We start from the raw sequence: 20,507 nt of genomic DNA, 5'->3' as shown, positions 1-20,507 counted from the left end.
AATACTGTCACACAGGGGGTGAGGGCTTCCCCATAGGGATTTAGTAGTGGGGAGCAGGGGAGGGACATACACATCCATGCAAAGGCCATGAACACTTCCAACTCAGCCAACTTGCTGAGCACCTGCTGGCTGCCCAGCTGACAACAAGGAACTCCCAGAAGGCTGTAGTACTGACCATGATACAGTGTTGCAAACACAACAGTGTCTGAATAAGACTGTATAGGAAACAGGAGGGGACTACCAGCAAGTCAGTGGCAGAGAAGCCCCGAGGGCTTTCCATGAAGAGGAGTGGACCCAGATGAGAAGGTGGGAACACTGCAGACGAGTGAAGGGCATGAGTAAGGACAGAAGGCAGGCAGGGCGGACTTGTTGACAGGACACTGAACTGACTGTGGTGCCCAGTCTGCGGCAAGAGGGATGCAGCCCAAGGGTTAGGAGGTGGGGTGGGGAGTGGGGTTAGAGCCGGACTGGTGCTGCCAGGGTCACATGCTTCTGGATTCGGGCAGGGGCCAGCATTTGCTCCCTCTCTCCTCACAGGAAGAGGTGGTTTGGAAGTAGGGAAGCTAGCCGAGAGGTTGTTTCAGTAATTAAGGGAAGAATTATGGTCCTAAGCTAGAGCAATGACCGTGGCCATGGGGAACAGGAGCTGGGATCCAAGGGAGCTCTAAGTGAGAAATGATTTTTACAAACTTGGTGGCAAATTACCCGTGGAGAATAAGAAGGCAGGAGCCAGGAGTGGCTCTGAGGCTCCGAGGTGGGTGACTGGCTGGAGGGGGCACTGTAATGATGATGGGGAGCAGAGGGGAAGGGAGGTGGCATTGGTCTGGGACGTGCAGGGTTTCAGGCATGCAGGGGCCGTGCTGATGGCACAGGTCCAGGAGGACCATCAGTTTTTGTTGTGTTTTTTTTTAATAGTCAGTGTTGTATTAATTTTAGGTGTACAATATAGTGATGCAACAATTCTATACATTACTCAGTGCTCCTCATGACAAGTGTGCTCTTTATCTCCTTCACCTGTTGCCCCCAGGGCCCCGCCCACCTCCCCTCTGGTGACCACCAGCTTGTTGTCTAGTTAAGAGTCTGTTTTTTGGTTTGTCTCCCTTTTATTTTCACCTTTGTTCATGTTTCTTAAATTCCACATATGAGTGAAATCATATGGTATTTGTCTGTCTCCAACTGACTTATTTCATTTAGCATAATACCCTCTAGCTCCATCCACGTTGTTGCAAATGGCAAGATTTCATTCTTTTCTATGGTTGAGTAGTAATCATATATACACCACATCTTCTTTATCCATTCATCTATTGACAGACACTTGGGCTGCTTCCATAATTTGACTATTGTAAATAATGTTGTTATGAATATTGGGATGCATGTATCCCTTTGAATTAGTGTTTTCATATTCTTTGGGTAAATTCCCCATAGTGGAATTGCTGGATCCTATGACATTTCTATTTTTAATTTTTTGAGGGACCTCCATAGTGTTTTCCACAGTGGCTGCACCAGTTTGCATTCCCACCCACAGTGCACGAGCGTTCCTTTTTCTCCATGTCCTCGCCAACACCTGTTGTTGCTTGTCTTTGTGATTTTAGCCATCCTGATGGTGTTGGCATTTTGACAATTGCTTATTCCCTCCTTCTGGAAATACTTTCTTCTCAGCTTCTGGGAAACCACTCTCCATTCTACTCCCGCCAGGTACCTGTTCCTTTTCAGCCCCCTGTGCTCCTTTCACTTCATCTCTCTGGTCTGTATGGTGAAGTGACCGAGAGTCAGTCCCAGACATTTTCCGTTCTCGAGCTCTCCTCACTCCCTTTTTCATCCTCATCCGTGCTCCAGGATTCAAATGCCATCAATATGCCGGCAACTCCCAAATTTATATTTCCAGCCCAGACCTCCCCTCTAAGCTCTAGGTGACCAGATCCAGGGCCTGCTCAGCATCTCCCTATGAGTACCAGATGTTTCAAACCTAACAGATTTAAACTGAACTCCTGAGTTTTGCTCCCAAATGGGCTGCTCTCATAGACTTTCTTATCCTAGAGAATGGCGATGTCATTATTTCAGGTGCTTGGGCCATTTTTGATCCATGTTTCCCTCTCACACATTCTTCTATCTGTCAGCCACCTCCCTCCCCCATTCCTTTGTCAGAGTCTTCAAAATATATCCACCCTCAAAGTATATCCAGAATCTGACCATTGCTCACTACGTCCATTGCTGCCACACTGGTCCACACCGCCATCATCTCTCGGCTGGATTGTTTAACAGCCTTCTCCGTGATCCCCCTGCCTCTGCCCTCGTGCCCTGCGATCTGTTCACTCAAAACTCTTCTTCAAAAGACCTCATGTCATTCCTCAAAGCCTTTAGAATAAAAGCCAGATCTTCCCAGAGACCTGCAGGGCTGTGATCTGAGCCCCCTCCCCACCTGCCCCTTCTCTGCCCTTGTCTCCTCCCGTACCTCCCTCGCCCCCACGTCTGCAGCCCCAGTGTTCTTTCATGCTCCTCCGAAGGAGCAGGAGTGTGCTGAGGAAGCCTGTGGAGCTGCTGCTCAGAATAGTATTTTCAAATGCAGAAAATAAAATACATCATATTCTAAAGAAAACCAGGTATCAAAATCCAGATACGAAAATGTTAGTCAAAAGTGTGATCTAGGGGTGCCTGGGTGGCTCAGTTGTTAAGCGTCTGCCTTCGGCTCAGGGTGTGATCCCAGGGTCCTGGGATAAAATCTTTAAAAAAAAAGCTGTGATCTAATAATGTAAGTGCTTCTTTCCAGTCACGCACTCAATTCGAAATCTAGCATCAGTTCCAATAACTACCATAATTTCGAAGTAGTGGTGGCATCAAAGATATTCTGAGATATCCGTAACGATTGTCATGTGAAATGGAAATATTTATCTGTGGTTTCCATTAGCAGCAGAGTCAGAAATACTGCTACCTTAGTTTGTTGCTTATGTTCAGAGTGGATGGGAGTGCTGAACGTCTGCTAGAGGTAGAAAAAAGGTCATGGAACCTTGACGTCCATCTGTGGACCTAGCTGAGGTTAATGGACTCCGTGTGAAGAATGTGCTTCTGGGCCAAGGCACCTGCTGTACCTTCTCCCTGAATGAGGCCCCCACGTGGCTTGCTCTGCCTGGCTAGAGACCTTAAGTAAAACCCCTTTCAAGTTAGAATTGACAGCACTGTTGCTTACGCGCTTCTTACCATGGAGGCGTAATGAAGAAGCCAATGCATCTGAAAGGCTTGAGGGTCTCTCCCTGGAAGAGGTTTTCTAACTTGAGAAAAATCCCATTTTGTTAGACTGGTTACAGGAGGTAAGTCTGAATTTATTAAGATTCTTGAATTATAATGTTTTCAAAGTTATGTATTGCTTTCAGAAATGCTTAGTCACTTACGAATTACTCAATAGGAGCTCTTAAAGGAATCTCCTTGAATTAGTAAATAACTTAAATTCACATACGTGGAGGCTGGTGAAGTGTTTGAAGAGATTTTTGAAATGGTTTTCACTTTTTTAATCAACATATTTAAGGAGGTCATTTTCTTCCTAGCTAGGACAGCCCTTCTCTAAATTACCATGGAGTCCAAAATAATTGTGTGTGAAGGTATGAAGATATCACCACAGGGTCCGTATTTTATTACCTTCTCTGTTTGGAAGAGAACATTGCCGTGAATAACCAAAAAGTCACGCTGATGTATCTTCAAGATACAATGATTTTCATCAAGTAGATCCATTCCCTTGTTCACTCATTTATGCAGACGCGGTCCTCACAGCCAACTGGGGGAGGCCTGAGACTAATGCAGTAATGATGCTCTAAAGAGTGTTGGTCATAGAAAGCACATAAAAACACGAGCTGAATAAATATGTAAAAGGGAGGGTGAGTGGATGAATGAACAAATCGATCTCATGCATATCTTAGAGCTGAGGGGGATCCCAAGAGATAGTGTAACATAGTCTCTTGCCCTTACTGTTGTCAGTTTTGAGCAATATGGTCTAAGACCTTCAGGAAACCACAAATTCACTACTGTGGTCTTTAGGCAGAAAATTTGCTCCTCCTAATGTTGCCATTTTAAATCATAATAAAGTGTGCAAAAGACCCCAAGCATCGACAGCACTGGGAGCCAAAGTGTCCATTTGGACCTGGATGAGGCTATGAGGAATTTCTGTTCCTTAAAGCTCTGAGTCAGAACGCCGAGGTTATGCAGCAAAAATGATGTTGAACACTCAAGAGGCACATGAAAAGCATCCACTGTATGAAAAGAGTAAATGTTAGGTAGTCTATGTGTTGTGTCTCCCCAAAACTCTAGCAAAGCAAGATAAAAGCAAAAAGGAATCTTAAAAAATAAAACTGTTAGTTAATTTAATTATTTAACTGAAGGTTGCTAAGAGAGTAGATCTTAAATGTACTTAGCTCAAAAAAGAAATGGTAACTATAAGACACGATTCAGGTGTTGGCTAACAAAGGCGATGATGGCAGTCATTTTGCAACATACAAGGGCATCCACCCAACATGCTGCACACGCCAAACGTGCACAACATTATGTGTCCATCATAGTCCAACAAAGCTGGGGGAACCAGCTAGAAGAGAGGCAGAAATAAAAATAGTGCTGGAAAGAAGAGTTTTAAAAATTGATCAGAAATAAAACCAATACTAGAAGCAGAAAATAAAACTCTGGAAATAAAAGGAAATGAGCAAAGTAGGAGTAAGGTCAGAATTGCTTGCAGAATGCCGACGGAAGAGCAGAGAGCTAAAAACAGTGATACCTGGGTGATGGATGTGGAGGAGAGAGATTAACCACTAATTGGTGTTCCTGAGCAAGAGAAAGGAGCAAAAGGAGCACACACAGAACTGAGAGGGAGAGAGAGACAGGAAAAGAGAGAGGGAGGAAGATTCCTGGGAGGAGAGGAGAGGTGAGGAGGGGAGGGGAGGGGAGGGGAGGGGAGGGGAGGGGAGGGGAGGGGAGGGGAGGGGAGGGGAGAGGAGAAAGTTTTACTGAATGGAAACAATGACTGGTTTACAGACAGAATGCCCCAGGGTGTTCCAGGCAAAACTGATGAGCAAGTAATACTATCTCCTGATCAGATCCAGGCAAGTTTTGAAAATTTTAATCATAGAAAGAATCCTGCAGGAATCCAAAAAGAAAAAAGGAAACAACAGATTACTTAAAAGATAATAAAAAATGGGCTTGCCTCAGACTCCTTCACAGTGTGAAAGCCCAGATGACCATGGGCAGAGTGAGCAGTGGGGAGGAGAGTGCGTTGCAACGCTCCAATTCTGTTGGAAGCTAAGCAGCTTCTTAGGAGAAGAGAAAACGTTCTCACCTGCTCAAGGATTTATAATCCATCCTACCCACTGACCTACCTTTGTGGGGAAAATACTCCCAGGATGCTGCCCTGTCAAGCAAGAAATGCATCTGCATTATGATCATGGAGACATTGCAGTATGAAAGCAATCATAATAATCCATTGGAACAATTTAAATACAGAAGCTAAGAGTTTATTTTAGTGACTTAAAAATAGATTGCAAGTCTCAAAAAAGTCTTTAAAAGAAGATATATAATGAAAAGTAATAATGTAAAATGACCTGAATTTCAAATCCCATTTTCTGTCAGAAGAAAAGAAAAGGGTGGGGGAAAGATGTGGGAGGGAAAACTTCACCTTTCCTCATCCTAGAAGGAGAACTGGGGATCTAGGAGATGTCATTTGAGTTTTTTAACTGACTTTTTAAAATTTGGAGGTAGGTAAGGCGTTCAAAGGACACCATACAATGAAAAGTCCCCCGTTCCCACTCCTTGTCCACCCTCCCCTTGCACCTGTACCCCACACACCCAGCTAAATACCCTCATTAGATTTTTGTGTATCCTTGCAGAGATTCTCTATGCAAGCATGAATACTTTTTTTTCTCTTTCTTATATAAAAGTTAGTATATTCAACACACCATTCTATACCTTGTAGTTTTCAGCTGAGAACATTTCTTTTTTTAAAACTGTGTCATTGAAATACAACTGAGATACAAAAAAATTGCATATACTCAATATATACAATTTGATGAGGTTGAATACATGCATACTCGTTAACTATCATCACAGCAAAGGTAATACACCCAAAGGTAATACCCATCACCTCCAAAACTTAACTTGTGTGCCCCTTTCTTTGTGGTAAGAATACTTAACAGGAGATCTACTCTCAACACATTTTTAAGTGCATAATTCAGTATTGTTGACGATAGGCACAATGCTGTGCTGCAAATCTCTAGAACTAATTCATTCTGCTTTAGCTGAAACTTAGTACCAATTGAACCATACATCTGAGTTTCTCCTTCTGCCTGACCCCTGGTACCCACCATGCTGTTCTCTGCTTCTGTGAAGTTGACTACTTTATTTTTAAAAATTTTTTAAACATTTTTATTTAAATTCAGTTAATTAACATATAACGTATTATTAGTTTTAGAGGTAGAAGCCAGTGATTCATCAGTCTTCATTCATCCCAGTGCTCATTACATCACGTGTCTGCCTTCATGTCCATCACCCAGTTGAACTTGACTATCGTAGCCATTTGAGTGGAAGCACGCCGTATTTGCCTCTCTGTGACTGGCTTGTTACAGTTGGCATGTTTTCCAGATTCATCCATTTGTGACAAACAAATGGCAGAATGTCCTTTTTTAAGGCTGAACAGTAGTCCACAGTATGTATATACCATGTTATCTTAATCCATTCTTCTGTCAATACACATTCAGGTTGTTTTCTTATCTTGGCTATTGTGAACAAAGCTGCAGTGAATGTGGGAGTGCAGAGACCGTTTGAGATCCTGATTTCAATTCTGTTGGATATATTCTGTATCCAGAAGTGGGATTGCTGGATCACATGGTGGTTCAATTTTTTTTTCAATTTTTTGAGGAACCTCCATACTACTTTCCAAAACAGCTGTACCATTTTACATTTCTACCAACAGTGTAGAGCGTTCCAGTTTCTCCACCACATCACTGATACTTGTTGTCTTTTGTGTTTTCGAGAACAGCCACTGTAACCAGTGTGAGGTTATATCTCCTTGTGCTTTTGATTTCCCCAATGATGAGTGATGTTAAGCATCTTTTCATGTTCCTGTTGGATGTCTTATGTTTTCAGAGAAATGTCTGTTCAAATGCTTTGCCCATTTTCAAATTGGGTTATTTGTTTATTTGCCATTGAGTTGTAGGAGTTCCTTATTGACCTCTTACTAGATAAATGGCTTGCAAATATTTTCTCGGATTCTGTAGGTTGCCTTTACATTTTCTTGTTTCCTTTGCTGTGCAGAAACTTTTTAGTTTGATGTAGTCCCACTGGTCTATTTTTTGCTTCTGTTGCTTATGCTTTTGGTGATCCAGGAAATCATTGCCAGACTAATGTCTAGAAGCTTTTCTCCTGTGTTTTCTTCTAAGAGTTTTACAGTTTCAAGTCTTATGTTTGTCTTTCATCTGTTTTATTATATACATATATATTTATATATATAATATTTTATTTTATATATTTTAATTATATAATTTTATTTTAAATATTTTAATTATATAAATGTAACATATATTATATATATATAATATTTTGAAATGATCATGTGGTTTTTATTCTTCATTCTGTTAATATGGCCTGTCACATTAATTAATTTGCATGTGTCCCAAGGATAAATCCCAGTTGATGTTAGATAATCCTTTTCATGTGTTGTTGGATTCAGTTTGCTAGTATTTTTTTGAGTATTTTTACATCTGTAGTCATCAGAGATGTTAACCTGTAGTTCTCTTTTCTTATAGTGTTTTTTTTTTCTTTTCCAGCTATTGTATTAGTGCAATGCTGGCCTCATAAAATGAGTTTAGAAGTATTTCTTCCTCTTAAATGTTCTGGAGGACTTGAGGAAGGATTGTATTAATTCTTCTTTAAAGATTTGGTATAATTCACCAGTGAAGTCGTCTGGTCCTGGACTTTGGTTTGTTGGAAGATTTTGGATTACTGACTCAATTTTCTTGTACATTATTCACATCTGTTGAACTTTTCTGTTTCTTTATGATTCCGTCTTGGTAGTTTGTATGTTTCTGTGAATGTATCCATTTCTTCTAGGTTTGGTGTATAATTATCCAGAATAGTCTCTTGTGATCCTTTTGGTTTCTGTGTCATCAGTCTTTTTTTTAAAAAGATATTATTTATTTATTTGAGAGAGAAAGAGAGCATGAGCAGAGGGGAGGGGCAGAGGGTAAGGGAGAAGCAGACTCCCCGCTGGGCAGGGAGCCTGATGCTGGACTCCATCCCAGGACTCTGGGATCATGACCTGAGCTGAAGGCAGACACTTAACTGACTGAGCCACCCAGGCACCCTCTGTGTCATCAGTCTTAATGTCTCCTTTTTCATTTTTTATTTTATTTATTTGAATCCTCTTATGAGTTTTTAGTAAGTTTAGATAAAGGTTTGTCAGTTTAGTTTATCTTTTCAAAAGAAACAGCTCTTACTTTTGTTAATATTTTCTATTGGTTTTCTATTCCTTATTTTTCTTATTTGTATTCTTATCCTTGGTTGTTGTTGTCGTTGTTGTTTTTTCCTTCCTTCTAATTTTGTCTTTAGTTTTTTCCTTCCTTCTAATTTTGTCTTTAGTTTAGTTTTTCCTTCCTTCTAATTTTGTCTCTTTCTAGTTCCTTGAAGGGTAAAGTTAGGTTGTTTGAGATCTTCCTTCTTTTGTGACATTGGCATTTATTGCTATAAACTTCCTTTCTAGTACTGTTTTTGTTGCATCCCACAGGTTTTGCTATGTTGTATGTTTATTTTCATTTGTATTAGGTATTTTCTAATTTCCATTTTGGTTTCTTCTTTGACTCAATGGTTGCTCAAGAGTGTCTTGGTTAATTTCCACATATCCGAATTTTCCAATTTTCCTTCTGGTACTGATTTCTAGTTTTATTCCGTTGTGGTTAGAAAAGATACTTGGTGTGGTTTCAGCCTTCTTAAATTTGTTAAGACTTGTTTCGTAGCCTAATATGTGATCTGTCCTGGAGAATGTTTCATGTGCGCTTGAGAAGAATGTATATTATGCTATTGGTGGGTAGAATATTCTATGTCTGTCTGTTAGGTCTGTTTGGTTAATAGCATAGTTCAAGTCCACTGTTTCCTTATTAATTTTCTGTCTGGACATCCTATCCATTGTTGAAAGTGGAATATTGAAGTCCCCTGCTATTATTGTATTGCTATCTATTTCTCTTTACAGATCTGTCAATGTCTGCTTTATATATTTAGGTGCTCTAATATTAAGTGCATATATATTTATGATTGTTATATCTTCCTGAATAATTGACTCTGTTATCAGTATATATGATCTTTATATCTTGTAACAGTTTTTGACTTGAAGTTATTTTGTCTAATGTAAGTATAGATACCCCTTGCTCTCATTTGGTTACCATTTGCATGGAATATCTTTTTCCATCCCTTCACTCTCAGTCTGTGTGTGTCTGTAATTCTAAAGAGAGTCTTTTGTAGGCAGCATATAGTTGGATCTTTTCTTTAAATCAGTTCAGCCACCCTGTGCCTTTTAATTGAAGAGCTTAATCCATTTATGTTTCAAGTAGTTATTGACAGGTAAGGATTTAGTATTGCCACTTTGTTAATTTTTTTTCTATCTTATTTGTGGTCCTTTTGTCTCTTTTCCTGTATTTCCATCTTTCTTTGTGATTTTTTGATTTTTTTTTTAATAGTGACATGCTTTGGGTTTTTTCTTTTTTTTTCTTTTGCCTATCTACTATGGGTATTTTTTGTGTGGCTACTGTGGGATTACATAAATCATCTAATAGTTAAAATTGGCTATTTTAAGGTGATAACAACATAACTTTAATCTAACACAAAAACTCTACACTTTGTACCTCTCCATCTTCCCACTTTATGTTACTGATATTACACTTAACATGTTTTTACGTTGAGTATCCCTTAACAAATTTTCACCTTTATAGTCTTACTCCTTTTGTCTTTTAACTTTTATACTAGAGTTAGAAATGATTTCTACAGCTCCATTACAGTATTATAGTATTCTGTATTTGTGTATATATTTACCTTTTTTGGTGAGTTTTATACTTTCATATGCTTTTGTGTTGTTGTTTTGTGTCCTTTCATTTCAACTTGCAGGATTCTCTAGCATTTCTTATGATGCAGGTCTAGTGATGATGAACTCTCTCAGCTTTTGTTTGTATGGGAAAGTATTCTTCTTTCATTTCGAAAGGACAGTTTTGCTAGGTATATTATTGGTTGGCCACATTTTTCTTTCAGTAATTTGAGTACAGCATCAATATTTGATTGCACTGATACACTATAAGCTAGTTCATGGGTCCCTGTTGTTGGATATGTGACTTGTTTCCAATGTGTTGCCTTTATATAACCGCATGAGTGGAACATTTTGTATGCAGGTGTATTGATAACATTAATTCCTAGAAGAGGGGATTCCTAGTTTAGAGGACAAATGCAATTGTAATTTTGGAAGATTTTGCTAAATTGCTGTCAATTCGTTTATTTTTTAAAGTAAATTGTAACATTATTGGAACTTAAAATGCAGCACTTAATTTCCACTTTACAAGACAAAAAGGAACAAAGGAAAGATAATCAAATGTCAAAGGCCCATAAAATCAGAAGGATAGAACAATGACAAGGTAAACCCAGATATATCTGTAATCACACTAAATATTAATAAGGTTAACATTGTTGTTAAAAGCAAAGGCTCTTAGATTGGGTTTCCAAATAAAACCTAATGATATATGATTACAAGAGACTTTTCCAAAATAGAATTATACAGAAAATTGTAAAAATTGTACAAAAGTATATTAAGCAGAAGAAAACAGAAACAGAATAACTGACAGTCACAATAGTAAAAGAGAGAAAATTTTCACTATGTGTAGATATGATTGCCTTTTATTTTTTCAATATTTATTTATTTACTTATTTTAGAGAGAAAGAGAACATGAGCAGCAGGGGAAGTGCAGAAGGAGAGGGAGAGAGAGAAAATCTTAAGAAGGCTCCATGCCCAGCACAGAGCCCAACGCGGGGCTCGATCTCACAACCCTGAGATCATGACCTGAGCTGAAATGGAGAGTTAGATGCTTAACTGACCGAGACACCCAGGCACGTCTGGTTGTTTACCTTTAAACAAACAAACAAATCAATTGAAAACTATTCAAAACACAGTTGACCCTTAAACAACACAAGTTTGAACTGTGTAGGCCTACCTTTAAGTGGATTGTTTTTATTTTGACCAATATAGTACAGTCCTGTATATGCATTTTCTCTCCCTTACAGTTTTCTTTTTTTAAAGATTTTATTTGTGAGAGAAAGAAAGAGAGAGAGAGTACAGGCTGGGGGAATGGCAGGCAGAGGGAGAAGCAGGCTCCCCGATGAGCAGGGAGCCTGATGCGGGCCTCGATCCCAGGACCCTGAGATCATGACCTAAGCCGAAGGCAGATGCTTCACTGACTGAGCCACCCAGGTGTCCCATCCCTTATGGTTTTCTTAACAACATTTTTCTCCAGCTGACTTTAGTGTAAAAATACAGCCTATAACACATATAATGCACAAAATACATGTAGTTGATTGTTTATGCTACTGGTAAGGCTTCTGTACAACAGCAGGCCATTAGTACTTAAGGTTGAGGGGAGTCAAAACTCACATATGGAATTTTGACTGTGCAGGGGAGAGGAGTCGGCATCCCTAGCCCCCACATTGTTCCAGGCTCAGCTGTAATGAAGGTCAATAAGATGACAACACAAGAGAAATATGCAAGTGTTCATAGCTTTATTGTCAGCAGTAAACAACCATAAAATATATTTGTTAAACATCTGCTTACTTTGGCAATAAACACTATTAAGGTGCCTAGGAATAAGTTTATCAAGAAATATTCCAGGGGTGCCTGGGTGGCATAGCGGTTAAGCGTCTGCCTTCGGCTCAGGGCGTGATCCCAGCGTTATGGGATGGAGCCCCACTTCAGGCTCCTCCGCTATGAGCCTGCTTCTTCCTCTCCCACTCCCCTGCTTGTGTTCCCTCTCTCGCTGGCTGTCTCTATCTCTGTCGAATAAATAAATAAAATCTTAAAAAAAAAAAAAAAGAAAAGAAAGAAATATTCCAGACTTACCTACATTGTGCATAAGAGATCAGTTCTGGAATAAACCATGTAGGTGTGCATCTTGGCTCCAATGTTTACTAGCCTGTGACCTCAGGAAAGTTCGACCCCTCCATGTGTATGCATCTGTAGAAGTAACTAGAAAGGCAGATGTACTTGTGATGAGCACTTCTCTGGGTATTTAGGTTCCGGCCTAGTGTTGACTTGGCCAGCTTCCTCAGCTGTAAGCTGGAGCTAACCAGACCTGCTTCCCAGGGCAGGGACAAACTGGGGGAGTTGGTATCACAGCCTTCATGGGGCATGCATTTTGCCTACGGTAAGGAGCATTGCAAATGTCGTGACGATAGCGGTGACACCTGGTTTTTGGCAGAAAGCCTCCCCAGGCCTGCACATTGCCTCCAAGCAGAGCACTGAGGAGGAGGGCACATCGCCAAAACCACTTACCTATAGCTGGATCTCAGGATCTTCTGAGGCTGCCCCAGCTCTTCAAAACCAAGATAGGTTCCTCTGAGCTTTGCATTTCATATCCCAGCAAAACACTAAGACTTCTCAAGATTGGGGAGAAGAAATTCTTTCTATTTCTCATGCTCCTCTGTGTCCAGAGATGTCTCTGCACCTCGCTACATCAACCCAGACTCAAAACTCAACACTTGGTATTCCCTGAAATTATCTTCTTTTACCAAAGTGTCAATGAACAGGTTTTTTTCCCCTAAAGATTTTGTATTTTTTCTGAAGGAGGGACATTTTGTTGTCGATGTGCAGCAAGTAACTTAAAGATTCCCATTAGATATTTTTGCTTTCTGGAGACTTCTTTATGATAACTCAGCACTGGGCATTTCTCTCTGTCTCTGCCTCCAGCTCCACCAGCTCCTGTTTCCAACCACTCTCCTGCTACGCCCACTCAGCTTTGTATTTCTTCCCTTTGTGATACGGAGCCATCCAACGCTCTTTGGCTCCTGTTGGCCTACATGCATACATCAGTCAGGTGCACTGTAGACCAGAGCCCTCTGCTTTACTGGGATCCCCTACCTGCCATCGAGGAGCGATAGAAACAGAATCTGTTCTATTATATGCAGTTAAGCCCATTTGCTAACTTGTGGTCAAAATGCTAAATGCTATTTGTCATATGGTTCTGTGGCCCTATTCTTAAAGGAATTTGCCTTTGTCATATTTGTTTTTATTCCAAAGGTGTCCCTCAGCCTAATATAACTTGGTTGAAGAGAGGAGGACCTCTGAGTGACAATATTTCCTTGCTTTTCAATGGATCCCTGTTGTTGCAGAACGTTTCCCTTGAAAATGAAGGAACCTATGTCTGCACAGCCACCAATGCTCTTGGAAAGGCAATGGCAACATCTGTACTCCACTTGCTGGGTAAGTGTCAGATTCTTCTGGTTCGAGTGCTTCCTCTGATATGTACAAAGCAGGACCCAGTCTTGTCGATTCTGGAATTGAGGAGTAAACAAGATGGACAGTAGATGGTTTTAACCATGGCTTGTCTCTTACACTAAATCTGACATTTTGTCCTACCAGTTCTTCTCTTAGAAGCCTGTGATTTTCTTGCTAATACTTCTCTGCCCAAGAACCTACACTGGCATATAAACTTTTCTGCCTAGAATCAAGACCCTTCATGTTCTACCTCTGTGTTTGCTTATCTGCTCACCCCAGCCCTCATTCCAAGCTACCAATGAGCTCTGTTCGGGTCAACATGGTTTCCTGTCCTATGATCCAACAGACTCCCCCTCCCACATGCTGTTTCCTCAGAAGTACAACCTCCAGACACTCTGCTCTCCAAAGAAGTGTCCCTAACTGCCTTCCTCTTTGGAGAAATGTAGGGCCAACTTCTGTCCCTTACAGAAGAGTTCCTACCTCCTGTGGGAATCCTCTGGATTTTGTTTGACCTCTTTTCTCTGGTCTAACCAGTTGGTATCTGATGAAGTCCAAACACATGTTGCTCTCTGATATGTTTCCTCTTTCACTTATGTTTCCTCAGCTAAATTGCAGATTCTTTAATTATAGAGACCATAAGTGATTTTTTTTTGCATTCCTGAAGATACAATATAGTAATAAGGCACATAATAGGTACTCAGTAAATACTAATCAGTTGCATCTTAAGACACCTTACAGTTGGGTCAGTAATGTCAATTGGAGAAGTTCATTACAATGTGCCCCTTGGCCCAGGATGACAAGCTGCTTCTGCTTCTTCTCCTATCTGTAGGGATAATTTCTGGAGTTCAACAAATTCTTGTCACCAAAATGGGCTTTAAACTGTTGAGGTTTTAGGACTCAGTAAAAAATACTCCACGTTCCCATCAGGGTTTGGAACCAGTTGAGAGTTGATGACCGAAGTCAATCAGATGGGCATTAGGGATCATTTGTCATTCTTCTCTGTATCCCCGGCGCCTAACACAGGTGTAGTGAGTGTTAAAAAAGGTGTTTCACAAATGAATGAACTTGAGTTGTTGGCAGACCTGGTATGAGATTGTTATAGAATCCACTGTGGAACCGAGAGGATGATGGAAGAGCCTTCTCCATGGCTTTTCTTGTTGGCAGCTTGAGGTGCCCAGGGATACGCACAGGTGGAGATGCCAGTGCGGGGATTTAGAGCAGTTGTCATGCACAAACCACTTTGGTCTTCATTAACGCCTCTGATAGTTACAAGAGCACAGGGTTGGGGGCAGTCATTTTTAATCCCACTGCATAAATGAGGAGACCCACAACTCACAGAAAGTTTTCCTGGAGCCCAAATATATACCCTTCTCTTTGAGCGTTCTTCCCAAAGAGCCGCCGTGGTCTTCTAGGATCTTGGAATGGAAGATTTTCAACTGATGGGCTTGGCCAATCCGGTCTGGTTCTTGAATGCCTTCCCCACGCTCTGAGAAGTGCCAGCCCCATTCCTTGCTTCTGCTCCTCTCCACTCAGGAAGCCACATGGCTGTCTCAGCCCTGCCCCACACACCTCTTCTCTCAAGAGTCCCTCCCACTAAGCAGCTCATGCCTTTGCTTAACTTGACAGAGGAATCCAGAATGTCTTACACGTCACGATACATGGCATTCCTCCACCACCCTGCTCTTAAAGCTTCGTGGCCTTCCTGAAAGCCCACCCTCCCCACCACGTGAGGTCCCCTATGAAACCTCACTCATTCTCCTGCTGCCAAGGCTCCTCTTGAGTGCAGGAGCTCTGCCCTTCTCGGCTGCCTCCTCCAGTCCCTTTGGGAATTTTGGTGAATCCACTTTCTTTCCATCTTATTAGGCTATAAACCCTGAAAACATGCAGAGACACTACGTGTTAGCAGAGTTGCTCTAACTAAACCCCTGTAGCACCCCCCACACCCAGACCCACACGTAACTCCCAGATCTGTGTGAGCTGAGCACCCAGGATGGAGCACTGCTTTGGGAGAACCTGACTTCCTAGTAGTTTTCTTCTTTGCGGACACTCAAGCCGGGACGAGGATTAGATATTGTTTAACTGGAAAACAAGGGCTCCTTTTTTCTTTTCTTTTTCTTTGTCAGAACAAAGACGTTTGGACAGTAAAAGCGTGTTTCCCAAGGACCGTAAAAAGCATATGCTCCAGACATCCAGCGCTGGAACCAACAGCAGTGACCCAACAGGAGAACCCCTACCTCCAGGTTAGAGATTATAACTCTTCAGGGACTTGCCATTTGTGAGGCCTGTGCAAGGAAAGGGAGTTAGCTGCAGGGCTCCATGTTTTGCACTTCTCAGTAAGTAAAATTATTCCTAGGCACTTGGCCAGCTTTCCCATTGCCCTGAGTCTTCTGTGGCTCAGCTTGTTCCTTCCATATTGAAACGTTTTTGAAAAACAAATCACTCCTGAGGAAGCCCCCAGAGCTCATATCCCAAATGTGCATCATTATTTGTGATAAAACAGGGATTGGCTTTCCAGTTTTAAAACTATTGCCAACTTGGTAAATATTCACAGGGGGAAGATTTGCTAAAAATTCTGGAACCAATTCTTTTATTTTTCTTTTTTCGTGAATTTTCCCCCCTATACTTACTAACTTTGTTATGCATCGCTGTTTGGTCAGGAGAACCTAAGTATTTCAAGCTTGCAAAACTCTTTAGGAGGCCAAGGGAGAGACGTAGAGTGAAAATCCGAAATGCTGGAATCACAGGAAACCAGTACAGATGATCTCAGATTCTTGGAGCTCAGAGTGAGAAAGTCACAGAAGGACACAGAGAAGCTCCCATTAGACTTCATGCTTTATTATATCTCCTATACGGAACAATACTGGCTACATCATTTTGGCATTTTAAATCTTGAGCAAGTACTTCTCTTCTGCAGAACACATCCCAAAGAATAGTTCTGCCTGTAGGGATTCTAGAAATGTAGTTCCTAGGCTCCCACCTTCTCAGTTGTAGGGAGAGCACAGAAGAGGAAAACAGTGTTGGGCCACCAATCAAACAATCCAGTTCGTGTTATTTATGACATCATTCTCCAGGACTGTTTATATGTGTCTTCTCCTCTTCCAGACATACTACTACCATTATAAAAGGCACTGCTATCCATTCATTCAGATTTGTCTTCGTCTGTTTGGGCTGCTATAACACAAACCACACACCGGGTGGCTTATCAGCCACAGATATTTATCGCTCCCAGTTCTAGAGGCTGTGAAGCCCGAGATCAAGCACGAGCAGATGAGGTGTCTAGTGAGGGCCCACTTGCTGTGTCCTCATGTGGCAGAAGGAGTGAAGAGGATGCCTGGGTTCTCTTCTGTAAGGGCACGAATCCCCTTCATGGGGGCTCCACCCTCATGACCTCCTCACCTCCTGAGGGCCCCCCCCAAAACCATTTCACCAGATGTTAGGATTTGACATGGGAATTTTGGAGAGACACAAACATTCTGTCTATAGCAACATCCAAGAGGTGTTTGCCCAGAGCTTACTCTTGCCAGGCCGGGGGTACAGAGGTGACCTAGCCCTTGGGAAGCTCATAGTCTATACAGGCAGGCAGTCAGGTAAACAGGTATTTTGAAGCAGGGTGACAAGTGCTGGCATAGAAGGATCACCAAAGGCACTGGCAGCACTAAGGAGGGGGCCCGAACTCTCCCTGGAGAGGACAACCACGTTTTCATGTAGGCCATGATGTTCATTCTGGGAAGAGGAAGAACAATCCAGGCAGAGAAACAGGTGTGCAAAGGCAGATAGGAATTCCATGTGGAAGGGAGCATGAAATCAAAGAACTCCCTCAAATCAATTAATTTAAAAATTGGATATTCATGAGGCTGAAACTGCGGGGAAAGTTGAAGCCTTTGGAGTATTTAAACATTTGGTTTATCAGCACTGCCTTCCTTGTTTGATGACCTCCTACACACACACAGACACACACACACACACACACACACACACACACGTGCACACCTGCACACACAAGCACATACATGTGTACACATTCGAGAATATGCCAGCCCTTCAGTGGATCATTACCTTAGCATTTCAAGGAGACTCATTTATTAATTGAACAACTACTGCTTGAGTACTAATATATAACATGCCCTGTCCCGGCAGTGGGCAGGACAGAAGAGCGCCCCCACTCATGGACTTGGCATTCCAGCAGGAGAGATGGACAATAAACAAGGAAATAAACATATATTTCCCTGTGGTAAGTGCTTCGAAGGAAGCAAAATAGGGTGATAGCCCAGCGATTGCATGCAGCCACTTTGGAGAAGAAAGTCAGGACCAGCCTTCTAAGGAGGTGAGAGTTGATCCCAGACCTAAACAATGAGATAGAACCATCCATGCACAAAGATGAGGAAGGAGCATTTCTGGCAGAGGAAATAGTGCCAGGACCATAAAGTGGGAACAAGCTTAATGTGGTCAAGAGACACAAAGAAAATTCATGTGATGGGGGCACAGAGGGGAGAGGGAGGGGATATGAAATGAAGTTGGAAGGTGGTTGAGGACCAAATCATTCAGGGCTTTGAAGGTCACTGTAAATACTAGAGTTTATTCCTATTTCCCCAGCACCATTGGTTGAAGAGACTGTCTTTTCCCCATTGTATATTCTGGCCTCCTTTGACCATATAAGCATGGGTTTATTTCTGGGCTTTCTATTCTGTTCTATTGATCCATCTATCTGTTTTTGTGCCAGGATCATACAATACAAAGAATGAAACTGGTCCACGTTCTTACACTATACACTATAAAATAAACTCAAAATGTATCCGAGACCTAATTATGAAACCTGAAACCATAAAAGTCCTAGAAGAGAGCACAGGTGGTCATCTCTCTGACATTGTCTGTAGAAACATTTTTCTAAATATGTATCCTCGGGCAAGGGAAACAAAAGCAAAAATAAACTATTGGGACTACCTCAAAATAAAAAGCTTTTGCGCAGGGAAGGAAACAATCAACAAAACAAAAATAACAACCTACTGAATGGGAGAAGATATTTGCAAATGACCTATGTGATAAGGAGTTAATATGCACAATATATAAAGAATTTACACAGCTCAACACCAAAATAACAAATAATCTGATTAAAAATGGGCAGAGGACCAACAGACACATGAAAAGATGCTCAACATCACTTATCATCAGGGAAATGCACATCAAAACCACAATGAGGTATCACGGCACACCTGTCAGAATGGCTAGAATCAAAAAGCCAAGAAATAGTAAGTATTGGCAAGAATGTGGAGAAAATGGAACTTTTATTTACTATTGGTGGGAATATTGGTAAACTGGTGCAGCTACTATGAAAAACCCTATGGAGATTCCTCAAAAACTTAAAAATAGAACTACCATATGGTCCCGTAATTCCACTATTGGGTATTTATTCCAAAAAAAAAAATGAAAATACTAATTTGAAAAGGTTTATGCACCTCTATGTTTATAGCAGCATTATGTACAATAGCCAGGATATGGAAGCAGCCCAGGTGTCCATCAACAGATGAATGGATAAAGACAATGTGATATATATACACAATGGAATATTACTCAGCCATAAAAAATAATGAAACCTTGCCATTTGCAACAACGTGAATGGACCTAGAGGGTATAATGCTAAGTGAAATAAGTCAGGCAGAAAAAGACAAATATCATATGATCTCACTCACACATGGAATTTAAGAAACAAATGAACAAAGAGAGAAAGATGAAAAAAAACCCCTCTTAAATACAGAGAGCAAATGGATGGTTACCCATAGGCTGGGAAAAAAATTGGCCAAACATATATCGTTGAAGAACTTATATCTAGACTATATAAAGAACTCCTACAAGTTAACAATGAACTCTCCCCCCCCCCAAAAAAAAACAACGGGCAAAACACTTGCACATACAGCTCACAAAAGAAGATATACAGATGGCATCAGGGAAACGACAGTTAAACCCACAAAGAGTGACCCTTCCACACTTACTAGAATGGTGAAAACATAAAGACTGACAACGCCAGATTTGAGTAAGGATGTGAAGCTCCTGAAACTCGTACGGGTTGGTGGGTAAGTGTGTAATCGGGTATGATCACTCTGGAAAACTGTGTGGTAGTTTCTAAGAAAGCTAAGCATACACCTACCTTTGACCCAGCAATTCCACTCACAGATATTTGCCCAAGAAAAGTGAAAATATGTTCACACAAAAATTTGTACAAGAATGTTCATAGCAGCCTTCACTTCCTAATGGACACCAAAAGGAGACTAGATAAAGTATGGTATATTCATATGATGGACTATTATTCAGCTATAAAAGAATATTATTCAGCTATGCACAGCAATACAGTTGAATTTCAAAAATCTTATGTGACGTAGAAGAAGCCAAGTGCAAAGGACTACAGGAGTGAAATCCAGGAGCAGGTGACACTAATAATGGATACTGATGGAAATGAACAAGTAATGGCCTGGGTGGGGGAGGGGAAATGATTAAAATAAATCAGATTAAGAGAATTGATTAAAATAACTAAATTAAAGATTAAAGTTGATCAAATTAGGAGGAGACTTTGGGTGCTGAAGCATTTTATATCTTGCTTTGCATCGTGGTTACAGAAGTACATACAAGTGTGAGAACTCATAAAACTGCACACCATATTTCTGAGCATGTTATTGTCATGGTTACAGAAGTACATACAAGTGTGAGAACTCACAAAACTGCACACCGTATTTCTGAGCACGTTATTGTATGTGAATGACACTTCAATTAAAAAAAAACCCACACATGTTTTTAAAGAAATGTACGTGTTCCCTGCCTTGAAGCGTCAAGGTGTCTTTGTGAAGTATGGTGTAGTAGAAAGAGGTAGGTGTGGAGACAGACCGACGTGGTTTCCAGATGAAGGACCTTGAGCAAGTCACTTAGCTTTTCCCCGCTTCAGCACGTACGACTGATCCAGTTCACAAGATGGCCATAAAGACTAAGTGAAAAACTGATGGCCAAGTGTCTAATTCAGTACCCTCACCTGGGAGGG

At 41.1% G+C, this 20,507-nt stretch overlaps 1 protein-coding gene across 3 annotated transcripts in view; it reads left to right on the top strand.

Annotated features, from left to right (window-relative positions):
* ADAMTSL3 (ADAMTS like 3) overlaps positions 1 to 20,507 on the top strand; it is a 331,627-nt gene that overhangs the window by 293,275 nt on the left and 17,845 nt on the right. For all 3 annotated transcript variants that reach the window (XM_087856588.1, XM_045813117.2, XM_045813118.2), the window contains exons 24-25: positions 13,286 to 13,468; positions 15,607 to 15,723. In XM_087856588.1, coding sequence (XP_087712714.1) covers positions 13,286 to 13,468; positions 15,607 to 15,723 — 300 coding nt within the window. The remainder of the gene's footprint in view (positions 1 to 13,285; positions 13,469 to 15,606; positions 15,724 to 20,507) is intronic.

This window comes from Ursus americanus, chromosome 28 (genome assembly GCF_024610735.1).
Source record: "Ursus americanus isolate L20-20 chromosome 28, mUrsAme1.1.p, whole genome shotgun sequence".
NCBI lineage: Eukaryota > Metazoa > Chordata > Mammalia > Carnivora > Ursidae > Ursus > Ursus americanus.
The sequence above is the reverse complement of the archived record's forward strand: the minus strand, read 5'-3'. Positions and strand labels throughout refer to the sequence as shown.